At 40.2% G+C, this 23,143-nt stretch overlaps 1 protein-coding gene across 1 annotated transcript in view; it reads right to left on the bottom strand.

Moving 5' to 3' along the window:
- Positions 1 to 5,044: 5,044 nt before the first annotated feature.
- The window catches only part of LOC126354849 (aspartate aminotransferase, cytoplasmic-like), a 69,728-nt gene continuing 51,629 nt past the window's right edge, over positions 5,045 to 23,143 (bottom strand). Inside the window, exons 3-8 of the mRNA XM_050004835.1 lie at positions 18,818 to 18,926; positions 18,382 to 18,599; positions 18,098 to 18,248; positions 17,847 to 18,012; positions 16,756 to 16,898; positions 5,045 to 5,305 (exon numbers count right to left, since the gene is read on the bottom strand). Coding sequence (XP_049860792.1) covers positions 5,163 to 5,305; positions 16,756 to 16,898; positions 17,847 to 18,012; positions 18,098 to 18,248; positions 18,382 to 18,599; positions 18,818 to 18,926 — 930 coding nt within the window. The 3' untranslated portion in view covers positions 5,045 to 5,162. The remainder of the gene's footprint in view (positions 5,306 to 16,755; positions 16,899 to 17,846; positions 18,013 to 18,097; positions 18,249 to 18,381; positions 18,600 to 18,817; positions 18,927 to 23,143) is intronic.

The raw sequence follows: 23,143 nt of genomic DNA, 5'->3' as shown, positions 1-23,143 counted from the left end.
ATCACTCACCCATGGACTGTTGCTAGACGCCTCATGCGAGGCAGGTGTAGCAGGGGTTGGAAGCTGACTGGGTGGGGTATTGGGCAATTCTCTCAGAGACCATGCTGGTTTGAGGTGGCAGACAGATACCGTTTGAAGTGTGTCATTAATGAGCACTTTGAACCTGTTGGTATGCCATGATATGACTCTGTGCGGGCCGGATGGTGTCATCACACACCGTGACATGAGTGCACGACGCCAAATCCTTATGCAGAAATGCAGGAGGGAGCAAGTGTGGTCGAGGAGGTGGGATGCGAATGTTAGTGATTAGCTCCTTAACATGCCTGATGAATGTCGAATTGCAAATTTGTTCTGGAGGAAGTGAAGGACCAACTAGCTCTGCTGGGAGTGTGAGGGGTTCTCCATACAGTACTTCTGCCAGGGACGCACCAAGGTCCTCTTTGTAGGTGGCCAAATGCATAACATTACCCATGGTAAGGTGCTGGCCCACTCACCTCTGTGGCACATCAGGGAAGCTTTAAGCATTCGGTGCCAGCATTTGACAAGCCCATTGCTCTGGGGGTGGTACGAAGCACAAGATCCACATAAATAAAAGGGCTGTGATAGTAATGAGAGGAATTACCTCTACCCAGCAGGTAAGCCTGTCAATGGTGGACAGTATGTAATGGAAGGGGCCCGAGGGGGTTAAGGGCCCGATGATATCGATGCGTGTGTTGTGGAATCTTCTTTTCGCCACATCGAACATACCCATGGGGGGCTGTGCATGATGTCCTACTTTTGTGCTCTGACAAGCTACACATGCTCGCGCCCAACTGCGAGATTGTTTTATCACCCCAGGCCAAATGAAACATTCAGATACCAGATGTGCAGTGGCGCGAATGCCACGGTGTGCCAAGTTGTGGATACTATTAAAAATGTCCCAACAGAGAGGTGCAGGAATCACTGGACATATGCATCCTATTGAAATGTCGCACCAGATGGGCAATGAAAACCCGGGAAGTGTCTATAACTCTAGTTTGAGTCCTGTTTTAACACATGAGACAGGAAATCAGTGATGGTGTTGTTGCCCCTCTGACGTAATGTATGTCATTCATAAGCTGACATATGAGGTCCATATGTCGAAAACGTCTTGGGAATGAGTCCTTGCCTGAGTTACAGAAAGCGTATACCAATGGCTTGTTGTCAGTAAATACCATGAGATGGCGACCTTCAATATCGTCTTGGTGGTGGTGTAAATAGCAAACAGATCCCGGTTGACGGTCGACCATTTATGTTGGGAAGCGGGCAGTTTGTGGGAGAAAAATCTGTGCGGCTGTATGGCAGAACCCACGGATTGCTGAATTATGCCCCCACTGCTGTATCACTCACATCTGTAGTAAGCAAGATGGGAGCATCAGCAATGGGATGAGTGTCCATAATGGCCATCTGTAAGGCTGACTTTAGATTATCAAATGTGCGATGCATATCTGGAGTCCACGTGACTGCCCAAGAAGCTGAAGTGTTTTTTCCTGATAGAGCATCTGTCAGAGGGCTTCTATGCCAGCAGTATGGGAGATGTGTTTGTGGTAGTTATTTACCATTTCAAGGAAGCGGCAGAGGCCCTGAAAATCTTTGGGCAAAGGCACCGTACTAATGGCCTCGACCCATTCTGGTAGGGGGCAGATGCCTTTGGCAGAAACCCCATGGTCCAGAAAAGTGACACTAGTTCAGTGGAGTTGTTACTTAGCATTGTTCACTGTAACACCATTTGCTTTTAATAGTTGGAACACTGTATTTAAATGGAGTTCATGTTCCTTGAGGGAGGAAGAAAAAATTAACAAGTCGTCCAGGTACAGGTATGCAAAGTCCAGTTTTCCAACCAACGAGTCGATGAACTGTTGCCACATCTGTGCAGCATTTTTAAGGCTGAACAACATAAACAAATACTCAAACAACCCAAATGGGGTATGATAGCGTTTTTTTTTTTTTTTTTTTTTTTTTTTTTTTTTTTTTTTTTTTCAATGTCCTCTGGTGCCATTGGCAGTTGGTGGTACACAGTCGATTACATCAAAAATTTGTGCTCTGAGCAGTTGGGAAGCAAAGTCTTGATATCTGGGATAGGATAATTATCTAGAATTTTTCTGGTGTTAAGCACCTGATAGTCACCGCAGAGGCAGAAAGTGTCATCTTTCTTGGGCACCAAATGAATGAATGATGACCAACTACTAGAAGAAGGGCGCATAGTCTTACTATCTAAAAGTTGCTGAATTATAGCTTTGGTGTGTCTAAGTTTTTCTGGATTTAAACACATAGCCTTTGCACATACCGGTGGACTTCTATGGTATTGATTCTGTGGACAGTACCGCTGTTGATTGTGAACACTGATGGGGATGATGGACCTGCACCCAATGCACTATGACTAACCTGTAATGCACACGCTTGTGTGTCCCAGGCCAGCGGGTCAGCAGCAATGGTGGTGATCCACTGGCAGTCCTTGTCATGGAGCTCATTGGGGTACTTGGTGGTGTCTCGGGCACAACTTCTATTTGGCAGCAGAAACGTCACATTGCAGGTGCAAGGGAGCTGTGTGGGGGTTAGGGGCATGGCCATGTGTGATAGCTAGGCGACCTTTACCTAGCTCACACAATAGAATGGCTCTTTCGAATGAGAGGGAAGAGATATCTGAACCGGTGGTACGGTCTATCAAGTTAAAGGTTGTGTGACAGCGCATGTGCTAAGAGAAAACTTATCTCAAGCATGGGTTCAGTCCATGGTAAGGGGTTATCAGTGTCCTGCAGATTCAGGCTTAAATTAGTTATTCCATGAGATTGGATCAGGGAATTGTTGGTGGCTCGAAGCAGGGGCAAGGCTGACGCTCGAATTTAATACCTGCAGAAAAAGGTATCACACTAACCTTGGTTCCCGTGTTGACTAGAAATGATAGGCAAGACACTGCATCTTTCATGTACAAGCGTCCTGGCATGTGAGGTGAAGAAGTATGAAGTGATAGGCGTCTGTGCTGTGCAATGCGGCCCATAGCACCTGAATTGGGTTGTGTTATTAGTTTGGGAACGTGCATGAAGAACAACATTTCTTAGCTGTGTTGCCAAAGCAGGAATGGAAATAACACCAAGTGGGATGGTGCATGGCCTCATCTGTCAAGCTGGCTGAGATTGAATCAGCAATGGAGGGGGTCTTGTTTGTAGATTCCTCCGACGGCAGCGTTGCAATAGTGCTGGTAGGAGAGGAGTTAAGGCAGTGGCTGCCAGGAGGCATTGGGTTCACACGCATGCATGGAGCAAGTCATGTGAACTCTGTACCATACAATGGCAACTGCCACGCAGGTGTGCCAACCCTTGAGGCCTGAGGTCCCCCTAGGGGAGGGGGTTATGCAGGGGGGGGGGGGGGGGGAGGCGGGGGGCAGATTGTTGTAAACATGCTCTGCGATCTATAGTTTAGCGTCAGTGGGGCTGAAGTTACATGCAGAAGGTGAACTTTAACTTCTGGGAGAAGTTTGAGCATCCAGATGGTCCAAAGTATAACATCTGGCATGTGATGTGTGTCAAGCAACTCATTACTGATGAGGAGGATAGCTTCCTCTGTCGAAGTGGATAGTCGCTCAAGGATGGTGCATTGGGTGAATGTATATTTGTCTGTAGTGGAGGGCAAAGCCACAATAACTCAGATCAGGTCCAGTTCATCATGGAGGTGACATAGCAAACAAAGGAACTTCGAATTGTTGTAAGCGACACCGTGTAGCTGCAGGATGTGGTCAACCAAGGCAAACCATGTGCGTGGGTGGTCCTTGCAAATGGGTGGTAGCTTAGGCCAACAAATGGGGAAGTCTTGACATAACTGTTTGTCAGAAACTGTCACTCCCTGTCCATAGCTCTGCAGCGTAATTGGCTTGGGTCCAGTAGCGGAGCACCAGCTTCTGACTCTGTCAGTGGCACATGACACGGTAGGTGTGGCTGGCTCGACCTTGGTCGAGAAATCAATGAGTCGGGTGTTTGACGGAGTAATGTCAACAGGCATAGAATGGACCAGCGTGGTAGAGTCGACCGATGTGTGGGAAAATACGGAGTACAGTTTCCAGGCACCTCCCCTACAGTTGCATTAAAACTGTTAAAATCACCTAATGTTTGTGGAACACATGTGGCAGGAATAGCGCAAAGTGGACACTGGTAGTGTGTGTGTGTGTGTGTGTGTGTGTGTGTGTGTGTGTGAGGGGGTGGGGGTGGGGGGCTGTACCACCACTGATTCTGGTGCAAAGTTCACACTGGCACTTGGAAAACCCATAAACAAAGTCACTGGAGTTTGAGCACATTGTGTCAGCTGTTGTTGAGCACTCGGAACATGTGGAAAGTTCATATTCGGCCTTAAACGTTCACTTTCAAAGTTGTGTGTGTGAAGAATGTTTTGTTGGTACAGAACACTGCCACACGACTCCTGACTCATGTACAGTAACGAAAAGTTATTGTTCATACCTGATGCTATCACATGTGGCTGTGGGGATGTAGAAGCACTGTGATGCTGAGTACAGCTAATCAGTGTGTTCAAGCACTGCATCAAACTATTGTGAACACAAGATGGGTAATTGGAAAACCATGCCACGGGAAAACATAGTTGGCACATGTGTGGTGTAGTGGGCGGCAAGTGATCCATTGCATACTGCTTGACAGTGTGAGAGTTTGTTGTAGCACTCACCAACAAAATTCAGAGTCATCAGTATGTGTTTAGTGTTGTAGGATTGCCAGATCCAATGATGCACACTATACCACATGTAATAAGCACTATTTTACTACTCAGAAGCACACATATACAGTTATAAACATTCTTGATTCTCCATGCACTTGAGTACTATTTTGTGTAAGGCCACAGACTGGTCGTAAAGAGCTTGCCAAAACAAAGATATTAAACACGATTTGATCGATAGTCACCACAAAGTGTTATGTAGATCAGTGGGAGAAGTTTTGTACCTTGTTTGCCTGGTAAACAAAATCAACAGGGGAAAGAGTAGGGTGCAGTGTGTGGTACAGGTGTGTGTCACATAAAAATACAGAAGTTGTGTTCATGATTGATATTTTATTCAAATTTCATTTTATGTTGTTTACTTATTTTCACATCTTCTTGGTGTAGTATGGATGTAACACCATTTGTGTAGTTTGTAACTCCTGAGGGTTCTACTGAGTCACATTTCTGATAGTATCATCAAATGCTTTCGCAACATAATCTATGTTTTTTGTGTTTAAACCACACATATTTGCTCTTCCACTGCTGTAGAGGTAAATGTGCCATCTAGTCTTCAAATATTCAACTTGCTGGGCTGCAACAAAACAGAATATTTTAGCAGTATCAGTCAACAGCAACAATATTTTAAGTGTGCCAAAATGTATATAAAGTATGCATAATTTAGGAAGTAAATGAAGTAACTCATCAAATACTGTGTTGTAGATGGGCACATAATCAAGACTGAGAAAATTACTAGCTTTCAGATGAATCCTTCTTCTGAGCTGGCAGATTTTATCTCTGTGCTTGTTAGATTCTGAACATTGGTACTGTACATCTGCTGATATAATTTTTTTGAACTAGATGGGATATGTTATTCATTGATTAAGCTACTAATTAAGAGTCTGAATAATTTATCATAACGTAAAATAATTTTCAAAGATGGCATGCATACATGTACGTAGGATATGCTCAATGCAGAAGCATAAAATGGTTCTGTATACTAGAATGTCAGGCAGGGAGGTAGCACCAAACATGTTAAAGACCAGTATAATAAATAAAAATGTCTTATTAATGTTTTGTAAAATGTGTCCTAAAAATTCTGAAATGTAGTGTGGTAAAATTTCCTATAAGTTTGGCTGTAGATTGTGGCCCCAATGTTTAGGATGATGTGAAGGTGACAATTTGGCTGTGAGCTTACAAATACAGTGAGTGGCACGTAAATGCTGCAGTGGTGCCTGATACGTAGTGTAGTGCTATATTTAATGCATTTTACAATATTTCACACACTTTCCTTTGTTGCTGTTGTGGTCTTCAGTCTAGAGACTGGTTTGATGAAGCTCTTCATGCCACTCTGCCCTGTGCAAGCTTCTTCATCTCCAAATAACTACTGCAACCTATATCCTTCTGAATCTGCTTAGTGTATTCATCTCTTGATCCCCCTCTGCACTTTCCTTTACAAAATCTAAAACAGCTAGATAAGTTGCGGGTACTGTGTACATCTCCTGACATCACTTTTGCAGGAAAGTTACACTAAAAATGATGCAGTTTAGAGAGATCTTTAATGCAGTATACACTTAACCTGCACTTTTCATAGGCTTCAAGTACAAATACTAAAACTGCCGATTACATCACCTTAGCTTTGCAAACACGTAAATCAACAAGGCACTGCTTGGTTTGCATTATTTTTAGTGCAACTTTTTGTGCTAAATGTCTCACCAGCCGATAAACATAGCACAAAATTCAGATAATGTTTATTAGATAATAAACAATCCCTGATGAGTATTTTGATGCCTATTAAGTACATAAATCATACAGAAATGCAAGGGAGGGCCCTTCATGTAACCTGCACATAAAAGAGTTATTTCCCACATTTTACACCATTTTTCAAGTCCCTTGAAAAGTGTAAAAGCAGGGTTCTACTGTATTTAACACTGATAATTTCAAAGAAAAAGTTTACAAATTTAATTTAACAGGTAATTATTAACACTGTAAAATTTCTTTTCTTCTAGATAGCCTCCGGGCATTTACTGTCACATGCACCATCCTGTAGATTTTCAGGCTGACTTGTCCAAGGGAAGTTAGTTGGTGGGGTTTTCTTTGCAATTGGTTCTTCCTCTGAGGATTATGGATGCATTTGTTATCTGCTATGAATTATCTTTTATAATCATTGTTTTATATATGTACAGTAAAAGTTAAGACATCTGACTTTTGAAACAGTTTTTATTCTCCACTCTGTCATTCCATACCACAGATACAGTTAGAGACTCTACAGTACTGTGCACAACATCTGATTGGTGTGTTTGATGTTGCACATTATCAGAGTCTACAACTTCTGAAAAGTATTGAATTTTGCTTATTGTTCTGGAAAATATTAACCTCTTCAAAAATAATCAGCAGTTCCCTAAATTCCTCCCTAGGATTTCTGATTGCACCACAACCCCAGTAAACTTTTGCTATATTCAGAAAGAGTCAACATCTTGCACCCAGCACAAGTTATATGAAAGTATGAACATGAAAAGCAGTCTGTCAATGAACTTATTAGATCAAAAACAGTAACAGCACTATTTGTTTTTGTTGAACATTTTTAGTTGATTAACTTGAAAGCTTTTGAGATATCACTAAATGCACTACAGTGATTACATATATACAGACAGCTTAAAAACCACAGAGTAACAGTCAAAATAAGGAGTTGTGGGAACTATAATCCACAAGTTAATACAGAGATAGTATACACTAACTTTAACCAAACACAAAAATCCAGGAACAAAATACCCTGGGGAAGACCAGAGAGAGCTCACAAAACAGCATAATACATAAACAAAGATACTGTTAGATTGTTCATCACATAGGCACAAAGACAGTCCACACTTTCAGATACTTATTCAACTGCTTGTGTCATTACACAACCCTGTAGAGTGGAGTTCCTGGAATGAAAGGATACTTAAGCTGTCCATTCTCCTGTGAGCCGGCACTGGTATTGATGAAGTGCTTGTTGAGAGAAGAAGAGCTTGTCGACATGTGAACATCTGTCATGGCTGACTCCATTGACAATGACTGCTGGGTGGCGGGTGGGGCCAATGGGATGGAGGGCTGGTCAGCATTGGAAGGTCTAGAAGCAGACATTGGCTAATGGAGAGTCTTCTGTTGCTCAGTGTCACCTGATAGAAACAGGTATGTTTGTTTTGCCTGTTCAGTGGAGACCTTGTATGTCTTGGTGTTAATAAAGAGCATCATTGTTTGAGTGGCTCTTTCTAAAACTAGAAATGGGCCATTGCAAGGTTGCAGTAATGATATCCATGCAGAGGATGACATGGATACACTGAGTGAGGTTTTATGGATGAAAATGAGTGGATTTGCATGGTGAGGTGCCACACTGTGAGATACCACAGGAGACCAGAAATCTGAAATGCAGTTTCCCATTTGTAGCACCAATGATCAAGTATCGTCAGGTTGATTTTCTGGAGAAAAAGTTTGATGGAAGTCTCAGTATTTTGCTGTACACCATTTCTGTCACTGAAGCACATAGGTCAGTTTTGAAAGCAGTCTGTAGCACAACTAATACCAGCAGCAGTGTAGTCAATCAAGAAGACTTGTGACACATTACTACGGACTTCAGCATCCTGTGCCAGCATTCAACCATGCCATTGGCTGCTGGATGGTAGCTGGTGTAACAGTGATGACTGAACCCAAATAAAGCAGCTCAAATTGTTGACATTGATCGGGATGTGACATCTGTTGGGCATAAAAACCTTGAAATCCTTGTAGTCAAAAAGGCTCATAACACTGTCGGCAGAAATGCCCATAATAGGTGAGGCTTTGAGCCAGCGGATTGACCTGTCAATAGCTGTGAGAATATCCTGAATCCTTGCAGTGAGGGTAATGACTGTATGAAGTCTGTGTAGACATGAGAAAAACAGCATGTTTGTTCTCGAAAGGATCTGAGAGCCTCATGGTCATGGCATTTGACTTAGCCTGTCCAACACAGTAAGCAGGTATTAACCCACAAATAACAATCATGTCATACTCCCAGCAAAACATACCTGTCCATTACCAAACAAATAGTTGTGTTGGCTTCAGAATGTGCTCGGTCATGAATTGCATCAAAAACCTGTTGCCACAACAAAAAGGAATGAAGGTCAGGATCAGCTCTGAAAAATGTCACACAAGATGAGGAAGCTGCCCATAGATACTTTTTTCAGCAGGATTCCACTCATTTGTTTTGTAAGGAACTTGTGTAAATCCTTGTCCATTTCCTGTACCATAGCTAGACAGTTTCGATCCACTCTTGCAGAGAGTGCATTGATTCTCGAATAGTAGTTGATGACTACATTGTCAGCTCCTTACAAGTGATGGAAATCTTCAGTGAATTGCACAATTAATTTTAACTGTCAAGGATAGCCGGAATTGTGAGGGTTATTAAACACCAGAGACACTGAAGTGGCATGCTTCAACATGTGGTTGGAAGTATCTAATTGTTCTAGAGATTGCTAACAGCTTGCAGGAGTAGTCCCTCCATTTAGTCTGCACATCAGACAATTTATGGAAAAAAATAAAGAGGCTTTTGTTGCAGTACCTCCCCTATAGCAGTCTGTCTAGCATGTATGACCACATCTACAGGTGCTGAATACAGAGGGTGAACAAGGAGGGCTGACTCTCACAAGGAGGATTTAACTTTGTGGAAAGCAGAAAACATTTCAGGGGTCCACGTGATGGAGTATTTTCTTCATGAAGTCATGCCAGAAAGCACTACTGTGAGTGGTACCTGGACCACTGCTATGCATGGTAGGTGGTATGAGTAGAAATGAGCCGCACCTAAGAAACGACGTAATTGCTGATATGTTTCAGGACAGGGAAATGATTGAAAAAAGTCCACCTTAGACTATAAGGGCTTAATACTTGCAGGAGTCACCCAGTGTCCCAAAAAGTACACTGCCTATGTGTGAAGTACAAATCACCATTTATCTTCAATCCATAATCAGAAAGCCTCTCAAAAATAGTCTGTAGGTGAATTTCTTTCTCAGTATCAAATGGAGAAAAAATTACCATGTCATCAAAGTAAGCAAAGCAGAAATTCAGACCTCAGAAAACTTCATTGGCCAAACATTACCATGTTTGTGTGGCATTGTTATAGCTGAATGGCATCTGCACACATTCAAAGAGGCCAAAAGGTGTGATTACTGTTATCTTTTGTACATCCCCTGGTGCTACTGGGATTTGATGACAGGTCTTCTGGGGGTCAATAATGCTAATATTTATGAGTCTCCCAGAGCAGATGTAAAATTATATAAGAGGCGAATAGGATAGCAATCCAGTGTGATGCACATGTTCAGGTTGTGATAGTCACCACATGGATGCCATGAACCATATTTTGCTAATTTTTGAATTAGCAGTTAGGGAGAAACCTAAGGGCTGTCAGAATGCCTGATAACCCCACAGCCAGAAATTCTTCAAACTCTGTCTTTTCAGAAGCATAATTATCACAAGCTAATCAACAGGCCTTGCATAGTAGGAATAAAGTGTTTAGTTTAATGTTTTACTTGAAACTGTTGTGTGGACTGGTTTTCTGCTACATCATCTCTGAGTTGATGTAAGTGCTCGTGAGCCATATCAAGTACAGTGGTACTGTCAGAAATGTGGGCTTTCAGTGACTCATTGTCTGCGAGGATGTACATCTTTGTAACCTTTGAAATTAAATCACTAACACTGTACAGAAAGCTAAAGATTTCCTTTAACTCTGGTGTTTTTGCACCTACCACTTGTAATGGATCTGGGGAATGTATTATTTTCAACTGAAGTTATTGATACCGAATTTAGTGGGCGAAGTGGTGAATGTTTTTCTCTTATATTTTTGTCGGAATTTTTATAAATTATAATATACTTATTTTTTATGTTAATTTACTATTACGTTTAAAAATTGCGATATATTGATTGATATTGGTGGATATGACGAACAATATCAAAGAGACTTATTACAAGCGGAAGTTTGGGTGTCGAGTGGAATATCTTTGAAGCTAGAGTCATTCTTTGTCACTTGTAGGGTCGGCTGTGGTCGGTTGAGACGCAGTCATGGAAAAAAGTTGTACTTCCCTGTGAAATAAATCGAAAGTGAATGATGAACGTATGAGTTGTTCGTATTACTTATATCAAGTAGCAGCAAGCAAGCACATCCAGAAAGAAAAATGACATTAGAAACACCCAAATTGAGACAGACACGGTGAACAGTGGAACTTCTGCATCCAACAAATTGCCATATTGGAATCATACTCATATTAGACAACTGAAGCCACCTGAAGGAATTTAACTATTATATATATACAAAAAAGTGACCACTTTATTTGAACTATGCCAGGTTTTATTGCAAAATAACAATAGTGGAACGACAGTTTCACACTGCGCATGCTGAAGTCCTCTTGTGTGGGGGTACTGGTGTTGCCGAGCTAAAAGCACCTCATAGAATTATTATATCAACATGTACAATTTCATTCTCCATGTGAAGCGTAACCTCCCATATGGACACAGTCGTATTGCAAAAGTGCATAAGATCGCAATCAAGTATGGGCTCAGTGATGTCAGAGATCAGGAAAGTCCATCAAAACTTCTGTGAGAATCCTAAATCCACAATTGCAACTCAGTTACCGAACATTAGAATCTCAAACTGTTTGCTGCTATGAGCCAAGATTTTATGGATGAACTGTTTGTTGATATTGCAAGGAGGACACTGATGCCCAAGAATGTGTCAGTTAAATAAAATAGCTCATTCCACATGTTCTTTATATACAGAATAAACTGCCTGTAAGCCATGTTTTTGAAAGATATGTTGTGAATGCAAGGGAGTACACTGTTACCAAGAAGTGAAGTATCAGTGGTACATCTTCCTCTAGTGGGGGTAGAATTATTTGTTGTAGTGAGTAAGCACTGTACAGTGGAGCAATTGGTCATGCCTAATTTCGATTGCTGCCCCCATTTGAGTAATCACATGGCTGAATACATTTGTGTGCCATCTGACGAAAGTGTGAATGATACCAACACAATTATGTGTGCTGGTTGACATTAATTTGTGCACTGTACCATCTGAAACGTTGAATGCTGCCGGGAGTGGTTGGAACTCCTTGGAGTTGCTGCTGAAGAGTGTCAATGTTGCATCATAGCACACACACATGTTCTGAAAGGGAAGTGCTGCTCCTTAGCAGTGGTGTCCGTCACCATACCCACAATGCTGTGTTGTCTCAATTTGTGGGGGCCTACTTGTGTCATTGAATGATACAAAATGATAAAGTTGATCTTCGACATTTGGTTGGCATACAAAGATTACAGCCATGCATCATTGCTGGGATCCTATATGGTGAAACCCTTTCACTTCCCACAGACTTCACACAGTCTACAATTGACAGCACAAACTGATCTGCCAACATTAGTGGACCAGTTTTGCACACATACTCAGAACGTGTATATGATGCTAACATCACCACACATGCAGCCAAAAGTTTTCATTCATGAGGCCTTTGCCAGTGTGAGTTCATAATGATACGTGATGACATCATATGTCCAGCCGTCAAGCCACTTTACACAGGGCATCACAAAGTTTTGTCACATAGTGCATGGCACACCAACAAAGGTATCACTCCCAAGGCTCAAAACTATGTGGGTTTTGCAGGACAACCACACTATGCCCCACACAGACATTTGACCACATAATTCCAACACAGGTGAGCAGACTACACTGATGCCCACACCCTCATTCCTGGTACCAGCACCAACTAGACAGTTGCTCACAGAGCTACCATTACCATCAACAGCACCAGATGTTACCGCTGAATTGCATTACAGCAGCATCAGACAGCTACTCAACACTTAGGACAATATCACCTGTAGACCATTCACAGACACAGAGAATGATTTGATATGTGTGGAACTGTAGTTGCAGCTGCAGCCCAATACTCATCTGGTAAGATGGCACTGAACATTATAGTATGGGATTTTTCAACCACCATTCATTTAGCTCTCTCATTAATACAATTTTGCTTTGGACTATATCATATGGTAAACTGGGTAGTGATAGCTTCGAAGGGCAGAAATATTTTTAGTTCATTGTTAACATATTCCTTTCCATTGTCAGACAGCAACTTCTTGATATTTCTTTCTGTCTGCTTTTCCACCACGAATTTGATATTCTTAAATGCCTGTGTGACCTCAAACTTCTTCTTCAAAACAATTAACAAACTTGTATCTTGAAAAATCATCAACAAATGTGAGAAAATAAAGATTCCCAGCAATTGATGCTGTCTCCATTGGCCCATACAAATCAAAATATACTAAGCCTAAGATGTTTTTAGAATATTGTCTGCTAGCTTATAGCACAAGACAGGACTGTTTTTTCATGATTCATAAGTCACACAGATCCTGGACTACAACACCCTCATTTAGTTTTTTTGAAACCTTTGCCAAATTGGTATACTTTTTCAATTCATGTGCTCTAGCCTGCTCATCTTTTCCATCACAAACTAATCCAATTTTATGCCCTTTGCCTACAATTTTACTGACAGAGAGAAAATTCCCAGGTGAGTTTGGGATGTGAATGATGGTGGATGCTTCTGCTTCTTCTGTTTTATCACCAGTATAAAGGGTCAGATTAACACTTCCAGAAATGTCCACTACTAAACATCATCTGCCACACTGAGTAATGAGCTATTACAATGCTTGGCATTATGATGCTCCCCTTCATTGTTTGTGACATGATTCAATCCAAATACTACATCTCTCTTTTATGAGATGATTTAGAATCTTCTGCAAGAAAGGATTTGTTGTTTTCTGACTACTTTCTAGTTATATTTCTTTTGTCACTGCTTTTTGATGAACTTCCTCCTTTATTGCTCTCACTAGAACAATATTCAGCTATATGATTTGGTTTGTCACACTTGTATCATTTAGTAATTCATTTGTATGACCTCATTTATTAAAATATATGGTTCATTCTTCAGGTTTGACACCTTGTAGTAATTTAGTTTCAGTTTATTAGAATCTCCAGTGATATGTGTGCCACTATTTTTGAATATCATAGTCATTGGTTGATAATAATGATTAGGTAATTCAACCAAGATAAAATTTCCTTAACATACATGTGGTCGTTATGATTTGATCACAACAGTTCTCTATCAATTTGCCTTTATCGAACTTGGCTGTGAATAATGTTGTAAGAAAGCCCATTCTCTGTGTGAGCCCGGAGTCTTATATTCATACCCTTTAAATGAAATAATTTGTCTTGTCCACAAAGAGTACAATCCAAGAATGTGCTCTTCTGTCTCTTTTCTCCCAACAGCCATCCCATTTCATTAGTTCTGAAGGAGTGTTTGCTATAACATTCCACAGTTTGTCATTGATCAAATAATAAAATATGCCTTCAAGGCAAATTTGCACATCAAATTTTCATGTTTGACCAATTTTTCAGCTATCACAAAAAAAGAAGAGGGTGTTCCATTCATGTTCAGCTCTTAAGGTATAAAATAAAAGACAATCTGCACATACAAATGAACAGTCAGCGAAAATGGAAAAAAAAAAAATTGGCAACGTAACTTAATTACACACTGACTCTGGACTTCCGTGCATTGTTTCCATTTTTAACATTTATAAAACTTTGCTTTCAAATCTGGGATCATAATCTTCTGATTAGCATTTTTAGTTAATTGACATTAAACCTTTGTAAAAGAACGTTTTATTTAATAAAAAAAACCAGTATGTGCACTACAATGACTACACAGTTTTGGTCATGATAATAATCACAGAGTAACAGTAAAAACAAGGAGTAAACAAAAAACTGTTGATATCAACTTACATCTTCCAACAGTTTTAAATAAATAGTATAATTAATAGTGGATTGTTGCTGTTCTACATTTTTTTGTAATAATTAATTTGTGTCTTCACACAACCATGGTGACATCATGTCAGTTTTTGACAAAATAGAAAATAATCATAAATCTCACATTTCTAATTTCTTTACCATAATCACATGACGCTAAAACTAGAAAAGTTCATGCCCATAATGCAAACCATCCATGAATGTGTAAGATTGTATTAGGTTGTTGATTTTTCTTGGAAGCACCTTTTGATTATTAGTCTCTTGCTGAAAATTAGTTGACTGTTTGACTACTCTGAGAACCTTTTCATCCTGGCTGGTAGGTCTCCTCTGACCTGGGGTCCTTGGTAACTTTTCCAAACTCTGCCTCTTTTCGTAAACTCTCCAGTTGTTTTCCTTCATCTCTCCTCCTTCCCATTCAGTCCTTCTGCTGGAAGGAACAACTAGCTCTAAAAGCTTGCATACATAAAACCTTTTTTTTTTATGTGTGTGTTCTCCTGCCGCTGCTTGGTGAGTAGATTTTTTATCTGTCTAATTACATTATACAGACACAATACTGTGGATTTTATGTTCATTTACTGATATATTTATTTTGATTACAACACAACTGAATGACAACCAGTCCTTCATATAATCTCTTGTATGAGTTACACTTTGTTGTTTACCACTTAATCAACCAAGCAAGCAATCCCTGTTGATATCAGACAGTAGTTACAATAATCCACATCTGCACAAATATTCACTTGTAGCAAGTCATGAGCTAGTGACCAAAATGAGTTCACAAACTGAGGTAGAGATGTGGCTTTGGTGATTGCTACCCATATACTGTACTCAGATTTTAGCTGGTTGATTGCCCAGAACATACTGAGAGTTCATGTCTTTGTGAATTTAGTGATTACATCCTAGTTTATAAAAATTTAAAGATCATGTTAAGGAGTGATGTCAACTGGGGATTTCTATCATAATTTTCATTAACTGAATGATGGGTGACTAGGAGAGTATAAAAGTTCAGGGTGCTGTTTGCTTGATTCGCAGAGGATTAGCTGTTTCGTGTAAAATCTTCAGGTTCATAATTCTAATACTTTGGTTAAATTTTTAATAACTGACTCAGTTGAAAAAACAAATGCATTATCTGAGTGAGGAAAATTTAGCCAACAAAAATGTAATGCCAAATCTGAGAAGTAAACAGGCTAAAGAATTTAAATGGAAAAAATAATTTAGGGCATGGTAAAAATTCAATTACAGATATTTTCTTAATCAGTTTTCAGAAAAGTTAAACTGGTTACTACAAAGAGTGAAATACATAACTATGTCAGTCTCCTCAGATTTACTGATTAGCTCATAACCTTTTTTACAACAACATGTCTTTATAACAGGTACTGATTTATTTCAAATAAAGAAGTTCTATGTAAAATTAACTATGCCAAGTGAATCTTTAATTGTTCAGTTAGAATCTGCTGCGTAAGATTACCTCACCTATTACATAAATAATAATTTGGCATTTCTGTATACTACACTTCCCACAAACATTATGTGCACAAATGGAATTGTTTGAAAGAAAAGGAAAACATATTTAGCATTAAAGGGGTTGAATGGTAGCAGATGGATCAAATCAACTTTGCTATTTTTCAATTGGAATAGAAACTGGGGTAATATTATTCAGCCCAAAAGGCCTTCTTCTAACATAGAAAACACACACACACACACACACAGGTGCGCTTGCATCAATGAGTGTGTGTTTTCTATGTTAGATGGAGACCTTTTGGGGTTTGTTATGTCTATCTGTCACTCAGCATCTCCCCTGTACGCCGAGTAGCAGTCTACCCTTTTCATAATACTGTCATTATTCCTTCTTAGATTTTCCATTGTTTGGAATAGAAATAGGAGGAGAAATGATTCTGGTACATGTTAACTGATTATTCTTTAATTGCTTGGTAAAACAAAATATAGCCACAAAAATGCAGATGTTCTACACTACTAACTATTTAGTTAACCAGCATTCCCTCTAATGAGGCCATCATCAGATAATAATAATGGTGGCTTTGAAAGCAAAAAGCCAGTTAATTAAATAAGTCAGCACTGTTGAATATCCATATTTTTGTGTTTTTATTCTAATTAAAAAAAAGGTACTGATACACTAAACTGGCATTGAGAGTTATGGACCAGGAAAAACACATTCATGTCTGATGACATACCTGTGAGGCCTGTGTATGAGAACAGTCCTTTGTGTTCTGTTATATGGCTCCAGGTACCTGGTGTCTGTAGTCTTTCTAGAGCCAATTTCAGCTCTGACCTCATGTTCTTTATTCGTGTTGTCATGATCTTCAAACAGTCTTTCCTGAAACATGGAAATAAAATTAATTATGATTGAAATGAATCACATTATCTTTATGGATAAACAGAGCTGTAAAATGACATGAAAGTGAGATGGTAATTAAGAATGAAGTGAGACAGCATTGTATCCTGTCAACATTATTTAATGTGAACATAGAGTACAAAATAAGGGAAACAAGAGACATTTAGAGAGGAATTGAAGTTCAGGGAGAAGATATAAAAACTCTAAGGTTTTTCCAACAACAATGAAAATTCTCAAAGTGATTGCAGAAGTCTTGAAAGATAAGTCAAACAGAATGGGCCATGCCCTGGGATGATATTACAAGATGGACATTAATCCTTGGTTAGAGCATAAATTAAGACACTAAAAGTAACGGACAAGATTTGCTACTTGAGCTGCAATGTGACTGGTGATGGAAGATGTAAAATGGAAATAGAATTTAGTTTGGGAGCAGCAAGAAGAGTTTAGCTGAAAAAGAGGAATGTACAGTACTGACAGTGCATTAAATCTAAGTATTAGGAAGTCTTTTCTGGAATGTTTTTATGGATAGTAGCATTATATGGAAGTGATATACATGTGGTAACCACTAAAGCCAAGGAGAAAAAAGAAGCTTTAGAAATGTAGTGGGTGGGTAGATCAGGTGACCAACGATGAGGCATAAAATCCAAGAGACAACATGGTGGTACAAACTGACTACAAGAAGGGATAGCTTGATGTAACATTGTTGGACTCATTGGATAACAACTAATTTCAAATTTGTTAATGGAGGGTAAAGATTGTGGAAGGAGATCAGGGCTTGAATGTAGAAAGTAGATTCAAATGGATGTAGCTCTGTAGAGATCAAAAGACTTGTACACAATAAAGTAGTGTGAAATGCTGCATCAAACCAATCTCTGGACTGAGGATTACAGTTACAGATAAATAGTAAAAATATCAATTTAATCTACTTACCACTCATTGCGGAGGACTGGGTCATTAAGGATGTGATTAACCACTCGAGCTCCATGAGCCGGAGGGCTCTGATATATAGGTCTTATGATAGCATTGAACTGGGACTGTATTTTAAATTTGTCTTGTGGTTTTTTGACTACAATTGCTAGATTCCCAACCCTTTCACCTAAAACATTAAGATAAAAGAGGTACAGATTTAAATGCTAAAACGCAAACTGTATTCTTATGTAGTGAGTGTGTGCATTACGTACTGTATAGGCCAAAATTCTTTGAAAATGATTGTGCACAAAACAGTTCAAAACCTCTCTCTTCAAAATGTCTAACAGGCCAAGCATCTTCATCCAGGTCCCCAGATGCAAAGCCAAGATAAGCTGCATCAAAGTAAGGGAATAGCTTCCTCTCCTATATAAATAAAATGTCATTGGTCACATTACAATGAAAATTTATTGAATTTAACTGAAGGGAAATAATAATAATTTGTCATCAATGTTGAAACATTATGCACACCATGAAATTTCAAAGTTTTGACAGTTACTTGCATGACGTCGGCAATTCTGGTCCACTGTTCCTTTGTGGGATCACAGCCTGTTGGATTATGAGCACACATGTGCAAGATAATGACAGAATTTTCTGGTGCAGTAGAAAGATCATTTATCAGTCCATCAATATCCAGGGATCTTGTTGCTGGGTCCCAGTACCGGTACTGCCGTATCTCATTGAATCCAGAGTTGTGTAGAATTTTTTCATGGTTATCTACAATTAAATTTTTGTATCCAGTCAGTTTGGTTTAAAAAAAAATGTTTCTTGTAGTTTAAATTATGACAGATTAAATAATCATTTCCTTTTTGTGAAATAATGTATCAAGAAATGTTATTCAGTTATTGTATATTGCTTTAATGGTATTTTTCTGACTTTAACAATAAGCATAAATGTATCTCAAAATTCCTTGGAGAAAGTTGACTTAAACATACCCCATGCTGGTATGGAAACATAAGCAGTCTTGTAGTTTAGTATTTTTGATAGGAACTCTGCTCCAATTCTCAGTGATCCTGTCCCACTGAGAGAATGCACACCAAAGGCCTTGAAAAAATTTAACAGAGAAGTATTAAAACACAAACTCAGTGTTAAATAAAGAGGTAACTATCAAAACTGTCAGTTTTTAAGAAGTAATATTAATAGAAAATACTGAAGTTCTATACACGTGTAATACTAATATTGCTTAGTAACCTCATAATTAACAGTATATGAACAACAATCAAAACAGAATCAGCTGAAGTGAAACTGTTCCATTTGTACCTGTTGAGATGATTAGTACATAGAAAATATTCATGTAATCAAGTAAATACCACATTACCAATAGAACATAGATAGCAGAAATTTAGTATAACTGAGGATACAGCAGATCTTTTTAAAAGTAGTGGCTTTTCTTCTAACATGAATCGATTGACAACCCTCTTTTGTCTTAATCAATAACAGAAGTGATATCTCTCAAGGCTAGAAGTGAACTATTTGGTTCTAAGCCAGATGGGACTGAAAACTATAAAAAGGAAGCAACTAATGATCTTGAGCAAGCTGAGGAAATTTGTGGAAATGATGTGGTGTAAGAAGCCAACAACAACAATACAAATGAGGCAGTCACATGGATGGATATTCCAGGAGCAGAAACCATTCAGAAGCCAACAAGACAAAAGAAGAAGATGTCAAGCACCAGAACAGATGATTTTTTTATCGACAGAATCTCTCAAAACAAATTTGAGGTAAGTGATCTAGTAAAAATGTCCTCCGGAAATTTGGATGTTGATTTAAAATCCAGTAGACAAATAAACTGCAGTGACATTATCTTTCCATTCACCGCCAGAATGTCCAGCCAGTCACAAATATGGTTTTAGACACTGCAGTTCTGCTAAATACTGAACTACATTTTGTCTGTCACAGCACTGCTTGAATGTAGATCAGATTGCTTCATTTTCAGTACCCGGCTAGACACCTGTAAATTACTTCTGTAGAAGAAAAAACAAGAATTGAAGTACTGCTATTTTGATTAAAAGTGGATTGAAATACACAGCTATTGAGTTTTCAGTACCTCAATGCAGAAAGAGACTTTGAAGCAAGAGCTGTAGAAACCAGTGAAGTAAATACAGTTGTGCTGTATCTATTGTTCACCAAATAGGATGTTTGAGTCATTTCTCAATAAATTTGAAACATTACCAAATAGGATACCCATAGACAAGAAATCAACAGTACTGTGTAGGGATTTCAACACCGACTTTCTTGGAACAAGTGAGGCAAAATAACTATTGCTCAACCTAACAGACATTTTCAGTTTATAATAAGAAAAAGAATTAGAGTAACTACTGTTACTACTCTGAACCAAATATTTGTAAACACAACCTGTATGGCACAATGTGTAAATACAAATTTTAGTGATCAAGAAGCCCAACAGGTAACCCTCTCAGGCTGTTCACTCCCATCCAAAAGCACAGAATAGCTGAGACTGCAAAAATGTTCAACACACAGAGTGCAGAAACATTAAATCAGTTAGTATCAGTACATAGGTGGGAAGAAGTTTATCAAATGCATGGCACCAATAGAGATTTGAAAAGGCCCCTGACATTCACAAACATTATTTTGAGAAAGCATTTTCTCTCAAATGGTATGTGGTAATGAACAGAAGTCTAAAAACAAAGATATGTATAACAAGAAGCATAAAAATCTTGAGGAAGAAAGGAAGAGAATTGCTCAGTTACACAAAAAGGCAACATATTCCCTCTTCTTAATGGTCACAGTACAATTTGGAAAGCAATAAACCAGGAAGGAAATAGTAAAGTGGAAAATATCACCTTGAACTATGATAACAATGGACATACTGATTCCCATCAGCTTGCAAATTCTAATGACTTCAAGTTGAACAAATATATTTCAAGTAAGACACAATACACGAAAGTCACAGATCAAGTAAACAGAGTAAGACGTGTGTACACTTTAACAGTCAAATCATAACTGAGTCCAAGTCTAGCGGCCGCTGGCTGGCTGGCCGCCTAGGTGGCACTGATGCTTCACGGCTGGCAGACAGCGCCGCATGTAGAGGACACACGTAACTGCGCGGCGGCACTTTGAAAGATCAGCGAGTCACAACACTTTTTCCAACCTTTGATTTTTTTGCACAGGTCTTGGTGGAGGTGGCTTGTAGACTGCTAACGTCCATAGGTGTTGTTTGACTGGCCATAAAGTTTTGATGATGAGGTTTCCCATACAGACGGAAGTGTCCCCGATGATAGCAGTTCGAGATGACAGGAGATGTGGGGGTCGAATCTGCTGGGGCCCTGTGCACCAATCTGCCCATTGCAGCAAGTCCGGTTGTTATAACAGGAGACATGCAAAGTGTCCGCGTCCGTAGGAGAAGGAGGCGAGTAGAGTTGCTCCTGGTGGCATCAGTTCTTGTGCTGGCACCGATATGTCGGGGAGAGGACTGGGTTGTGAGTAATGGGACATTCCAGTATCCTGAGTGTCAGGTAGAGCCAAAGGTGGTGTATTAGCATCCGGAACAGGTGTTGCCGGCACACGAGGCCGAAGCTGGTCCAAATGACGCACTGCAACACCTGTGTCCGTCTGGATTTCATACAGCCGTTGGCCACGGTGTCGTAAGATGCACTCAGGACTCCATTTTGGCCACCTGCCATATCCCTGTACCCATACAAGGTCGTCGGCGGTGAACCGGACAAGTGAAGGCACCCGTGGCCGTGAGGTGGAAGGCCGCAGAAGATGAAGTAGCGTGCGGGGCTGTCAGCCATGTAAGAGCTCAGCCAGGCTGTGGTCGCCCATGGGGGTGAAATGGTAAGAAGCCAGAAATTGCAGAAGCGCATCATCAGCAGAAGAAGTCAGAAGTTTCCTCATCTGAGCATTAAATGTGTGGACCAGTCGCTCAGCCTCACCATTTGACTGTGGATGGAATGAAGCAGCCATGACATGCATGACGCTGTGACAGGTACAAAAATCCACAAAATCGGAAGAGGCAAATTGCGGACCATTATCAGTAACAAGAGTAGAGGGAAGGCCTACCAAAGAGAAAATGCGAGCTAGAGCATTGGTGGTTGCCCCAGTGGTAGGTGACTTGCAATGAACAATGAAAGGAGAGTTAGAGTAGGCATCAATAACGAGAAGCCAATAAATACCTAAAAAAGGTCCCATGAAGTCAGCATGAATACACTCCCAGGGCTTCTCATGCGAAGGCCACAGTGACAAAGATGACTTCGGGGCAACGGCCTGTGACACACGAGGGCCACAGGCAGTGATCATGTGTGCGATTTCAGAGTCAATGCCGGGCCAGTACACATGACAGCTCGCCAGAGATTTTGTGCAAGAGTACCCTTGGTGAAGTAGGTGCAAGACCGAAGCACTCAAAGACACAGGTACCACAACACCCGGCGAAGCATTTTCAGTGGAAAGGAGGATAACACCATCCCTAGCCATGCGGCGGTAACGCAAAGTGTAGTAGTTCTGCAACTGATCAGAAGTCTTAGCGGATGGACGATCTGGCCAACCCTTCTGAATATGGCATAAAACCTGGGAGAAGATAGAGTCAGAACCCGTAGCAGCCGCCAGCCCATCCCCAGTGATGGGGAACCTGTCCACAACCTGCTGCTCGGCAACATCCAGGTGGAAACACAAAAGTTTGTCCCTATCGAATGCCAGACCAGGACCCATGGGAAGGCGAGACAGTGCATCAGCATTTGCATGTTGAGCCATTGGCCAGAAATGAATCTCGTAATTGAAACGAGACAAGTAAAGAGCCCAATGCTGGAGGCAGTGTGCAGCCTTGTCGGGAAGTGACGTTGATGGATGAAACAAGGAAACAAGTGGTTTGTGATCTGTAACAAGATGAAATTTAGATCTATAGAGAAAAACACCAAACTTACAAAGAGCATAAATAATGGCCAAAGCTTCTTTTTCAATTTGAGAATACTTTTGTTGGGCATCCGTGAGCAGTTTGGAGGCATAAGCAAATGGGTTGTTCAGAACTGTCAGAAAAACGGTGTGCAAGGACTGCACCGACCCCGTATTGAGAGGTGTCCATGGCAAGAACAAGATGTTGGCCAGATCAATAAGCAGCCAGGCATGGGGCCTGTTTCAGCATAGTCTTCAATTTCTGGAGAGCCGCATTGCATGACACGGACCAGTGAAAAGGCACGTTTTTATGCAACAGGTGATGCAACGGCTGAGCCACCGAAGCAGCAGATGGTAAAAACTTGTGATAGTATGCTATTTTCCCCAAGAAGGCCTGCAGTTACTTAACAGAT

This window comes from Schistocerca gregaria, chromosome 3 (assembly GCF_023897955.1).
Source record: "Schistocerca gregaria isolate iqSchGreg1 chromosome 3, iqSchGreg1.2, whole genome shotgun sequence".
Lineage (NCBI taxonomy): Eukaryota > Metazoa > Arthropoda > Insecta > Orthoptera > Acrididae > Schistocerca > Schistocerca gregaria.
This window is presented reverse-complemented; position numbering and strand designations above follow the sequence as displayed.